Source organism: Chionomys nivalis, chromosome 5 (genome assembly GCF_950005125.1).
Source record: "Chionomys nivalis chromosome 5, mChiNiv1.1, whole genome shotgun sequence".
NCBI classification, from domain to species: domain Eukaryota; kingdom Metazoa; phylum Chordata; class Mammalia; order Rodentia; family Cricetidae; genus Chionomys; species Chionomys nivalis.
The window spans coordinates 1,951,605-1,963,858 of record NC_080090.1 but is presented as its reverse complement, the minus strand read 5'-3'; the positions used below and the strand labels follow the sequence as shown (position 1 = coordinate 1,963,858).

General features: G+C 48.9%; 1 protein-coding gene across 1 annotated transcript in view; it reads left to right on the top strand.

Moving 5' to 3' along the window:
* The window catches only part of Capn2 (calpain 2), a 58,937-nt gene that overhangs the window by 42,060 nt on the left and 4,623 nt on the right, over positions 1–12,254 (top strand). The window contains exons 13-20 of the mRNA XM_057770890.1: positions 1,622–1,658; positions 2,771–2,836; positions 3,908–3,965; positions 7,144–7,208; positions 8,552–8,620; positions 9,092–9,170; positions 11,234–11,350; positions 11,592–11,650. Coding sequence (XP_057626873.1) covers positions 1,622–1,658; positions 2,771–2,836; positions 3,908–3,965; positions 7,144–7,208; positions 8,552–8,620; positions 9,092–9,170; positions 11,234–11,350; positions 11,592–11,650 — 550 coding nt within the window. The remainder of the gene's footprint in view (positions 1–1,621; positions 1,659–2,770; positions 2,837–3,907; positions 3,966–7,143; positions 7,209–8,551; positions 8,621–9,091; positions 9,171–11,233; positions 11,351–11,591; positions 11,651–12,254) is intronic.

Genomic DNA, 12,254 nt, shown 5'->3' with positions numbered 1-12,254 from the left:
AACTGGACCGCTCTAAGGGTTCTACTCGAAAAAGCAAAGGGGGAAAAAACATGCAGGATGTGGTTTTTTTTTTCAGCTAGGGAAGTGAGTAGTTTGTAGTCCAGGTTCACAGTTCATCTCTGAATCATCAATAGTTAATATCATTTTAATAACCTGTGTACACCCTCTATTAGCCTATACACTGTATAACCCTTGCTTTCCCAGGCCACATGTAAGTGACAATGTGGATGGTCCATGCATCCAGAACTTTCCCTGTTAGTCAGGAAGTCTCTGGTAAGGCTTTTAGGCAGACATAGCAAGTTCCTACCATTGTCCCTGTGGCCTCGACTCACAGTAGCTTCTGCCACATCTGTCCTTGTGTCAATCATTTGGCCAGCAGACAGAACCAACTCTGCACTGTCTAAGCAAAAGGAAGATCACTGAAAGGCTATGGGGACCCCAGCACTGATGGACGGACCAGGGACAAGATGGGAAGGACAGGAACAAGGCTGTACTGAGGACCATGGTCGGGACACCCTATGCCAAAGACACAAAAGCCCCATAGGTTGTGTCTGATGGGGTGGGCACAGGCTAGACCCCAGCCATCACCTCCTGTGACAGGGAAGAGGCCATGGGAGAGAGACCAGGAAACCTTTGCTTCAAACAAGACACCACAGAGAAAGCATTCCAGTGCCCAACAGCTGTGAACAGCGAATGTCACTAGAGTGTGGCTGTGACTCCCAGCCATCACAGGCTCTCTGGTTTGGTTGAAGCTTGCTGCAGGGAAGGGACCCATTGGATCATCACATGGTGTGGTGGGAGGAGCTCTGTGCGTCCGGCTTAGTCTCCCCTGATGAGATGGGGACAAGCCCGAATAGCATTGCAACGTCACTGCTCTTGGTCAAACCCTCTCCTGCCCTGCTAACCACAAGCCTTCCCCAGGCACTGCCAGCCCTCTCTGCTTGCTCCAGCATGAGCTCTCTGCCCTTCAAAACTGTTGCCCTGACCCAGAATAGCCAAGCTTTTGGCCAGTTAGCAGCACTGAGAAGTCCCTTCCCCCTCTGTGAAGCCACAGGTCTGTAGATAGGACTTTTAGTTTAAGATTGTAGGTACTCAAGGAAGCCCCTCCTAGACTTAAGTACCCTCATGGAAGGATCCAGCCTATGAAAGAGACTGTGTGAGAGTCAGCTAACTTTCTCAGCAGATTCTCTATGGCTTACTCCAGCCCTGCATGGGACAAAGAGTTAGAGGTCCCTATGGGCAGGTCTCACCATGAAAGTCCTCCCGTGGCAAAGAGTGTTTCCCATGAAACTTCAACATTGTCCTTTGAGACTGGGGTTGTGGCTCAATGGCAGGGTGCTTGAACAGAACAGTTGCTAAGAAAAAGTCCAGCCAGAAGTGAGTTCATGGAGCCCTTTCTCCATGTGCTGTTCAATAAGGACCCCAAAACCAACAGAGAATCTCTGCCTCAGCTTCTGCTGCCAAGGGGCTGTGCTATGGCAGAAACTCAGAGTGCAGAGACCCCCTCTCCCACAGCATGCTGGATTTAAACACTGCTGTCCCATTTTATAGGGTGACTTCTGCAATATTTCCCATTCACCCTCCCCAACCTTCTAATAGTAAATTTCCTTTCTGTTTCCAGAGTCGTGGATGATGAAATCGAGGCCAACATTGAAGAGGTATGTCCTTCTTACTTCCCTAGTTCTACTCCTTCTGATGGACACAGAATGCAGGAGAGCAAAAACATGGCAAGGGCCTGGGTCCCTTGACTGAGGGAACAGGGTTTGAAAGTGAGGTTATAGTCAGTCTCTTATTCATTAAAGCCCAGTTTATCTGCATGCAGGGGTATGAGGGTGGCGTGGAAGGACAGAGCACCAGTGCTACATTGAGCAGGCTGGGTTCTGGTGACTCCTCTTGCTTGGCCTCACTTTTATCATCTATAAAATGGAATCAAAGGATAACAAGATTTCTCAGGTTTCTAAGAGTTCTAAGAATGGTTCAGTGGTAAATCCTGAGGGGCTTTTAGGGGTGTAAATCAGGAATTTCACCCAAGGCCCAATCTTAGCAAATGTAAGAAGTACTACTGGCTAGAGAAAGGAAGGGCTTCCCCTCTCTCTGAGACCCTGAGGTGGCTCTTTGGATCATGGTTGCTGAAGTCTGGTGCTTGTCATATGTACCTAGTGCGACACCAAACAGTTTGTCACTGACCTAACTGCTTCACAGTATTCCACTTGAATAGACCATACAAGGTCATTTTTGTTAAATATTGAAGACACTTGGAATTACAAGAAGTTAAAGCATAACCTCCCTTCTCATGTGTCTTCCACTCCCGCTCATGGGCTTTAGCTAAAAGAAACAAAACAAAACAAAAAAACCTTAGCTGAGCACAGTGGTGCGCTCCTGTAGCCTCAGCCCTGAAGAGGTAGAAACCAGAGAATGAGGAGCTCAAAGCATCCTCGGCTTTGCACTGGGTTCAAGGCCACCCGGACTACTTAAAAGACAAGTGTGGTGATACATACCTATCACCCCAGCCCTTGATAGACGAAACAAGGATCAGGAGTTCAAGGCCATCCTCAACTACATAAGGAGTTTATATGAGACCTTGTCTCAAATAAAACAAAATATTCAGTTCTTCCCACTGTCATTCATTGTAAGCCCAGCGTCCTTAGAATTCTGGCCCGAGGGAGTGGAAGTCTCTGGGAGTGGGAGAGGGGCTGCCCTGGAAGGGAAGGGGCACCTTCCTGTCAATCTTCACTTTAACCATTTCCTGTTTCTGCTCCTCACCTTCTAGATTGACGCGAATGAGGAGGACATTGACGATGGGTTCCGAAGGTTATTTGCTCAGCTGGCAGGGGAGGTAGGTGTCAGCAAAATTCTGCTGACTTAGAGGAAAAGTGATTTTCCCAGAGGAGACTTCCATTTAAGGGGGAGGAAACAAACCAAGCAAAAGCAGAAGAGTTTTGGTCGGCTGAGACCCTTAGCTCTACCCTTGCTCACATCCTCTCGAGCCCTCTGCTGGCTCTGAGGGACTCCTCTGTTCAGCCAGCCCTGGCTCTGCTCTTCCTGAAGATTCTTGGCTCTCTTTGAGGTTGTTTTATTCCTCTGTGCCGTGCCAACTGAGACTTGAAACGTGACTCCCCGTCTTGACCCCCATACATATACCTGAGATGGAAGGGTCCCATCCCTCCAGAATATAAGCAGTTTATACCAAAGCATTATTTTTCTTTTTCTTAAAATAGTCCCCCAGGCCTCCAGTTCCACTACAAAGCCAGCCTGCCCTTCTTTCCCAGCAAATCCTGAAGCCAAGTGTCCTTCCACATTGTTAGCTGCCTCCAGTGTTACCACAAAGCCGGTCTGTTGCCTAGCCACAGGCTCATCAAAGGACTCAGGCAGACCTGTTCTCTCTGCAGCACCAGCTAACTCCCTACTGCTTGTTTCTCAAGGGAAGGGGCCTCAGAGAAACTTACCATCTCCACTAATTGAATAACACATACATCACCCAAACACACCAGAGTGAAGAGAGGTAGCTGGACCACTGCTGAGGAGACCTGGCAAATGACCCCAGAGAAGGGCTGAGCCATCTTGGAGATGACTGAGCTTAAGTGTTTTCAGGAAACCCAGGGTCTGAGTTGTAGAGGATGGAGAAGGCCTGCCGGGTAGGAAGGATGGGGTGAGAGAACTAGACCGAGGAACACCGTGAACGTGGTCCCTGCCATACAGGAAGGGTGACTTGCTCGACCTCGTATGTGCCCTACCTTATAACAGTAGGTTGAACACAAGCCGGGTCACTATTCAGGGTAGGCCGGGGACTGCTGAACCAACATCTCTTGGGGCATTAGCAATGAAACAAGACCCATCCAAGATGTTCACTCTGGTTCACCCAGCTCCCACAGGGAGCCCATGATGATGGCTTGTCCTATGTCCACAGGATGCTGAGATCTCCGCCTTTGAGCTGCAGACCATCTTGAGAAGAGTTCTAGCCAGGCGTAAGTGTCCCTTCATCACACTCTTACCCTTGCGGACATGAGGTGCTATGGGAGACTCCTTCCTTCGGTGCATGTCTGCTACTGTGGCTAACCCATCACTCTCTGCTCCTATATAAGTCATTGCCTTTGCACGCCCAGCACCGGGACAAATAGGACGGAGGAGGGGGTTCCTGGGTCTAGAGATGACAGATTAGATTCAAATTCTACTACTTACAAGCTCTATAAATAAACCACATTAGATAGATCACCCGTCTGACTTTTCACCCCTTATCTGAAAAATGGACACACTATGGCTCCCTCTTCCCAGCGGTTGAACGTCTGTCCAGAGCCTGTGTGTTCCATTCACTTGAGCCAATGAGCCAAGTAAATGACTAACTCTGGAAATGTCTGCTCATGCCCAGGCTGGAGGCTCCCAGAAAGAATAAACAAGACTAAGTGGAGGCCGGAGAATGAGGCAGAACCAAGCTTATCATCAACCTTTTTTAGCTTGTGACTATTACTTTCTTGTGTATATGTGTGTGTGTATGTGTATGAATATGTGTGTGTATACATGGTATACACATGTATGCCACAGTGCACATGTAGAGGTCAGAGGACAACTAACAGGAGCCTGTTCTCTCCTTCTATTGTGTGGGCTCTAGATGTTGAACTTAGGTCATCAGGTTTGGTGACAAGCACCTTTAGTTGAGCCATCGCGATGTCTTTTTGTTTGCTTTTTTGTTTTGTTTTGCTTTTTGCTTTGGGGTGCTCTTTCATTCTGTAGCTTAGCATGACCTCCTTGGACTCAATATGTAGCCCAGGCTGGTCTTGATCTCACAACAATCCTCTTGCCTTGGGCTGCTGAGTATTGGGTTTTAGTGTTGGGATTGTAGGTGTGATTCACCGTGCCAGCTCTTCTAGTTGTTTCTTTAAAATCACCCAAAGACTGATGCTCAGTTCCCACACTGTGCACCACCGGAGAAGAAGGAAAATATACTCCCCCCATCAAATCATTACAAATCATCCTGCCTCTGATAGAATACTAGAGTAGTTAGTGTGGGATGCCTGCGGTTACTGTTGTGACATCCCAAACATCAGCTCTGTCAGTCACCATAATGTCCCATCTGACACCAGACCAGATGGCCTCTCCCTTAACCCCTTAGGATAAGAATCAATCTTTGTTTTAAAGCTTAAGAAGAGTCCAACGTCTGTAGAATGTTCCATGCTTGGTGTGTGTCCCTCATAGACAAGGGAGACAATGGATTGCTGCGTGTGAGTCTTTTTTTTTTTTATATTTATTTATTTATTATGTATACAATATTCTGTCTGTGTGTATGCCTGCAGGCCAGAAGAGGGCACCAGACCTCATTACAGATGGTTGTGAGCCACCATGTGGTTGCTGGGAATTGAACTCAGGACCTTTGGAAGAGCAGGCAATGCTCTTAACCTCTGAGCCATCTCTCCAGCCCCTGCGTGTGAGTCTTGAACAAATGATTCACAGAGCGCTCAGCATCAGGGTGAGGATGGCCAGAGCCAGCATCCCAGCAGGCCATGCAGGTCTTCCTCAGGGCTGGGCCCAGCTGCACTCCCCTCACTCTCAGAACAAGGGAACGGTGTGACTCTTGGAGGCTGTCAGGCACGAGGGTGGTCACAGGGCCCCTGAGGTGGTGGCTGTAGTGCCTGTGGAAGACAAAGTGGCTTTGTCCCACACACCCGGAATGCAGGAAGAGCTAAGCCGTGCTTGGTTCAGCCCCCTCCTCGTGGAGGGAAAAGTATGCGCTATGCATGGACCTCTCTGAACTCATACCCCTTCCCTGCCTGCCTGATGACTCCAGCCTTCTAAGTGTCCCCACACAGCCCCGTGCCTGTAAATGCAGGTTTCTCTGTCCCGCCACATCCTGCTGCCTCTTCTAAATAATCACTCAGAGGCTTAATACTAATCACAGAATGTTTGGCCTATTGCTCAGGCTTGTTGCTAACTAGCTTCTACTTTTAAATTAACCCATTTCTATTAATCCGTACATTGCGACGTGGCCGTGGCTTTTATCCATCTGCTGGCATGATGTTCCTTGGGCAGCTGCTCGTGTCTCTCAGACTCCACCCTTCTTCTTTCCTGTATTTTCAGTTTGACTGTTTTGCTTGGCATTATTCTGCCTCGCAATAGGCCAAAGCAGCTTCTTTATTAACCAATGAGAGCAACATATATTCACAGAGTAATGAAGGGTTATCCTACAGCACATGCCTATCCTGGGGAATGGGTTGGTGTCTAGTAGAGCAGGATTAAGACAGGCTAAGCTCAACTATTCTACAAAGACATCACCAAAAGGGTGGTTCCTTATGGCCTGGCAAGATGGCTAAGGGGGTAATGTGCTTGACCTGTGTTTGAGTCCCCAGAACCTATGTAAAGCCAGGTATGGCAGCATGCACCTTCGCATGAGGTGGGATGGAAGGTGGAGATGAGAGTCCCTAGAAGCTGTGGGCCAGTCTAGCATACATGGGGGCTACCAACAGAGACCCTGTCCTATGACTCCACACATGTGCAATGGTACATACCCATCTGTACTCACACACATGCATATACACCGATCACACGTTCACATTACCATCATACACACACACACACACACACAAAGTCGGTGGGGTGTGTGACAGGAGTCTCAGGCCACCAATGGCACAGGACTCACCTAGAGAAGTTCTAGGTCCTCAGATTTCTCAGTCCACTGGGGACACAGACCCAACTGGCTAAAGGACAGATGGCACAGCTGCCTTCCTCTCTCTGCTCAGAGACTATAATGAACACACGTGCTCTCTGGCTGCACGTGACGACACGGCAGTTTTCCATCCTGTCAGCAATTAAAGGTTCAGCTGTGGCCAGGTGTGGTCGCACATGCCTGTAATCCCAGCAATTGTGAAGCAGAAGTGTGGATTTGAAGCCTGCCTAAACTTGAAAACATGGCTCTGTCCAAAAAAACAAAAACCAATACCATCATTTTTTTAATCTCTTGTTTATTTTAACATTAAAGCCCTGTTTGTCCAGCACATGTAAGATCCCCTGCGCTTCCCCAGTTTCCCAGCCAATCACCACACATGGCTAAAGTAATCCACCGGGCTGCTGTAGTGGCCGGCACAGCAGACGGACCTGTCTGTCAGACACTGCTAGTCTGAAGGGCCTTGCTCACATGCTTATCTTGTCTTTTAGGCCAAGATATCAAGTCAGATGGCTTCAGCATCGAGACCTGTAAAATCATGGTGGACTTGCTAGATGTATCCTTTAATGTGCTCAGGGCAGAGACTTACTTCCTCAGATAAAGGAAGTCCACTCACTTCACAGGCTCGGGGTGTGGACAGCCAGCCTGGCAGGTCCGGGGCTCGAAACTCTGGCCATACATCCGCCATCTCTACCCAGATCCACTATCTCTACCCAGATCCGCCATCTCTACCCAAAGCGGCCTGGGCAACTTCTTAAGTGACAGCGTTCTCTTGCTTCCCTAAACCATGATGTGTCTGACATGAATCTGTGTCTGTGGCAAGATTCCCTTCTGCAACCATGTGTGGTGGTGCACTTCTGTGGTTAATTCTAGCACATGGTAGGGCTGAGGCAGGAGGATTTCCAATTTGAGGGCTATATAGCAAAACTGTCTTAAAAAAAAAAATTTCCTAGACCCGATGCCGAGAACCTGCCTACGTTGGCATCCTTACTCTTTGGCCTGGCTCCCCATGGGCCTCCCACCTGTCCCTGAAGTAGACTACCATGATTCCCCTCCATTTCTGAGGTCCAGTAACAGAACAGAGTGAGTTTCTGTGACACTCCCACCAGCCACATGGCATGTACCTATGCTATGATGCGGCTCCCTTCACCAGACGCCTTAAAAGTACCAAATAATTCTCCAGGGCCCAGTTGTCTGTCTATCATCTCATAACAAACTGCTAGCAAAATCTGGGGCCCCCACAGCACCCCTGTCAGCAGACGACAGGGCTCCATCACCCTTCCCCAGTCAGCAGATGGCAGGGCTCCATCACCCTTGCCCAGTCAGCAGACGGCAGGGCTCCATCACCCTTCCCAGTCAGCAGACGGCAGGGCTCCATCACCCTTCCCAGTCAGCAGACGGCAGGGCTCCATCACCCTTCCCAGTCAGCAGACGGCAGGGCTCCATCACCCTTCCCCAGTCAGCAGATGGCAGGGCTCCATCACCCTTGCCCTGTCAGCAGACGACAGGGCTCCATCACCCTTCCCAGTCAGCAGATGGCAGGGCTCCATCACCTTTGCCCTGTCAGCAGACGACAGGGCTCCATCACCCTTCCCAGTCAGCAGACGGCAGGGCTCCATCACCCTTGCCCTGTCAGCAGACGGCAGGGCTCCATCACCCTTCCCAGTCAGCAGACAGCAGGGCTCCATCACCCTTCCCAGTCAGCAGACGTCAGGACTCCATCACACCTTCCTGCTGTCCTTTTGAGAAAACTCAAGAGTATGAAAAGCGGAAGGCAAACCCTTCTGTAAAACCTCTCCGCATGTGCTGGCAAGACTGGGAGATCCAGCCCACAGTCCAATCAGATGCTACTATACCCAGGGACCTCATACTCCAGGAGCTTTCCTTGACCGAGGGCAGGAAGATGGGAGTGGCAAGCTGGGGCTGAAGGAGTTCTACATTCTCTGGACGAAGATTCAGAAATACCAAGTAGGGTCCTGGGGACCCTGGGGTGGGTAGGTCAGTGCTGGGGGATATTCCAGACATATGTGTTAAGATGCACCCTCTGGAGGGTGGGGGAACGTTTCCAGGTAAATTGAACTTTATCCACAGTGGCATTCCTGTAGGTCGCGACCCCTTTGGGGTTTGAATGACCCTTTCACAGGGGTCGCATATCAGATATTTAGTTTCATAACGGTAGCAAAATTGCAGTTATGAAGTGGGAACGAAAACAATTTTATGGTTGGGGGTCACCACAACATGAGGAACTGTGTTAAAGGGTCGCAGCATTAGGAAGGTTGAGATCTGCTGCCCTGCTGAACATTGAAAGTGAAAGTGATTCCAGTGAGGCCAGACTAAAGGCAGGGAGACGGAAGACCTCACTCAGCACACACTTCCAGGACACCTTAACACCTGTTTCACTTTGGGTCAGGGTTCTAATAAGTGTTTTCCATGCTCTAGAAAATTTACCGGGAAATCGACGTTGACAGGTCTGGGACCATGAATTCCTACGAGATGCGGAAAGCACTGGAAGAAGCAGGTACCACTTCATACCCATGCCCCCTCACCTGTGCTTTCTGTTGAGCCTTGTTCTATACCATACAATATAAAGCTTTGCTGGTGGGTCTGAAGACGCAGCTCAGAGGTAGGGCTCTTGCCTAGCACCCACAAGACCCTGGGTCCTAACCCCAGCACCACAGAAAAGTTAGGCGAGCCAGAATTCGTTTGGTGGCATAAAGCAGGTACTGGTCTAAAACGACACACAAACACGTCCTTTTCGTTCCCCTTGAAAAGACTGACTGCTCAAATTAAATGTCATCCCGGAAGCTCTGCCCATAGTGTCTTCTTGAATCTAAGTTTTGTGTGGAACAGTCTGGCAGAGCAAGAAGATAAAACCAGCTCTGAGTGTGTGTGTGTGTGTGTGTGTGTGTGTGGTACATGTATGTGTGTTTGTGTGTATGGTGTGTGTGTGATGTGTTTGTGGTGTGTGTATGTGGTATGCTTGTGAGGTGTGTGTGTGTATGGTATATGTATGTATGTTTGTTTGTATGGTGTGTGTATGTGATGTGTTTGTGGTGTGTGTATGTTGTGTGTTTGTGAGGGGTGTGTGTGTGTGTGTGTGTCCCTTTCCATGCTCCTCCCACTCTTTCCCCTGCAGAGCTGACTTAGTAGAATCTGGCTGTCTCAGCTCAGCTTTCAGGAAAGCCCCGGCAGAACAGACATCAGTAACTAAGGTGAAAACCTAGCAAGACCAACAGAGAGGAGACCTCTGTTCTTGAGGGCAAATCTGACTGCATGTGACTCCAAACAACTGTGCATCTTTCCCTCAGGCAGACAAGACTGGGATGGGGCTTTCTGCTGTTAGCACTTCAGGCTCCTCCTACCTACTACTTAGTGATCCGGAACAACAGGTCACCACCATCGCATGCTGCCAGCAGACCCAAAAGGACGCCTTGTAGCACGAGTTCTAATTGTTCTTATAATAAAAACCCAGAGTCAGATATTAGGGGTGAAAGCTGAGAGATCAGAGAAGCAGAGCAGCCAGTCACTAGAGAGACCATTTATTTCTACCAAATCCTCAGACTGAAAGGGAGATTCTGTCTCTCTGAAACCTCGGATTGTATCTGAGCTCCTGTCTCCTCCTGCCTTACATTCCTCTCTCTGCCCAGCCATATCACTCCTGTCTCCAGTCCCTAGTGCTGGGATCCCAAGTGCTGGGATCACCTTTGTGTGAGCCCTGTTTCTCTTTTAGACAGATTCAATCTCATGTAGCCCAGGGTCTGGGGTTCTGTAGAGATGGGATCGCTACAGCCTCTTGCTTTTGAAGGCACACCCATGACTTCTGCTCGCACACACTGCTAGCCAGAACTTACAAGATCTCCTACAGCTGCAAGGAACGCTGGGAAGTGCAGTCTATATACCCAGACAGCAATGGGCCTGCTTAAGTTCCTTTTCTATTCACAAGGAAAAATTACTATTAGTCTGCCACCTAAATCTAGGAAAACACTCATCTCCAAGATGCTTTAGAGCTAACTTACATGGTTGTTGCTACATGTCGATGACCATGGCCTTCAGTTCAGAACAGCATGACCATTGCAAAAGAACAGACAAAAGCGTTACTTGTTAGGAAATAGACAGGGTGGTGGAACAGTTCAGAAACAAAGAAGGGGCTGCATTGCAAAGTTCAACCATCACACTGCCCATGGACGAAAGCAGTCATGGGTGTAATTTAAAGTGTCACACAGTCCGGGGAGCTGGGAAAATGGCTCGCTGGTTCAGAGTATTTGCTCTCAGAGGACTGACTTTGGTTCCCAATGCCCACATTGGGTGTCCCACAACCACTTGTAACTTCAGTTCTATGGGATCCAACCCCCTCTTCTGGGCTCTGCAGACACTGCATCCAGGTGGCACACATATACAAAAGCACATACATGCACATAAAATAAATAAATAAAAATATAAAAATAAAGGAAGGGAAGAGAGAGAGTGTGTCACATTGGTTCCATAGCCTGTGAGCTGAGCTGGATGGTGGGGTGGCACTCAGCAGAGCTATGCAGTGGGATCTGGCACTCAACCAATGGCTCTTTGTTCCCTCACCTCCAGGTTTCAAGCTGCCCTGCCAACTCCACCAAGTCATCGTTGCCCGGTTTGCAGACGACGAACTCACCATCGATTTTAACAATTTTGTTAGGTGTTTGGTTCGGCTGGAAACGCTATTCAGTACGTTGGCTCTTCCCACTCCCTTCGCTCAGTGAAGGTCTAGCCTGTCTGTCACCAGGGGTGCGGCCACTGGCTGTGTCTGTCTGTGAGCTGGGAATGAATTTCCCTTTTGTTAAACTGGGGAAGCAGGAAGGAGTTGTAGCTTGTGCCATCCAGTGAGAACCAGCTGCCAAAGTGGCCAACGCTGCAAATCTGCCTTTCCGTGCCCTCAGTTTTCACATCCCCTTTCCTCCCTCCACAGAGATATTCAAGCAGCTGGATACTGAGAACACCGGGACGATAGCACTCGACCTTATTTCTGTAAGTCAGCAGCTCGCACCAACCCCGGCTCCTGGGAAGGCTGGTAGAAGATGGGTCAGACAGGCTGTTCCCAGGGTGACATTCTTTTGGAAATTTCGCTTCTGAGTTTTTTTCTGATCTCTTGGGGATAAGACTGTAAATGGTTGTAAAGTCCCATGATGCACTTTGATCTTCTATTTCTGAACTGCTTGCTGATTTTTCTGCCTAGGAAAACACACCTGGTTCTCCCTCCCCATGACTTTTGACTGGAGCATAAGCACCAGGTTAAACTAAGGTGACTTGGGTATACCAGATGGCTGAGGAAAGAACTGATCAGCACTTGAAAGAATGTGCTTGTAAAGTGAGACCCTCTGGGTGGAATTTAGCTGGGCTCTGGGAAGACCTGCCATTTGAGGCCATATCTACTCATAGTATTTTTTTTTTTGAGACAAATACTTCTTTCTATTATCTCTTCTCTTTAACATGAAACTAACGATACATACATCTATGCCATAATAAGCTTATGTGTCTACAACTCATCCACACACATCTCTGAGATCAGTCTAAGCCTGCAGTCCTCCACCTGTGGATCATAACCCCTTTGGGGATCAAACAACCCTTCCAC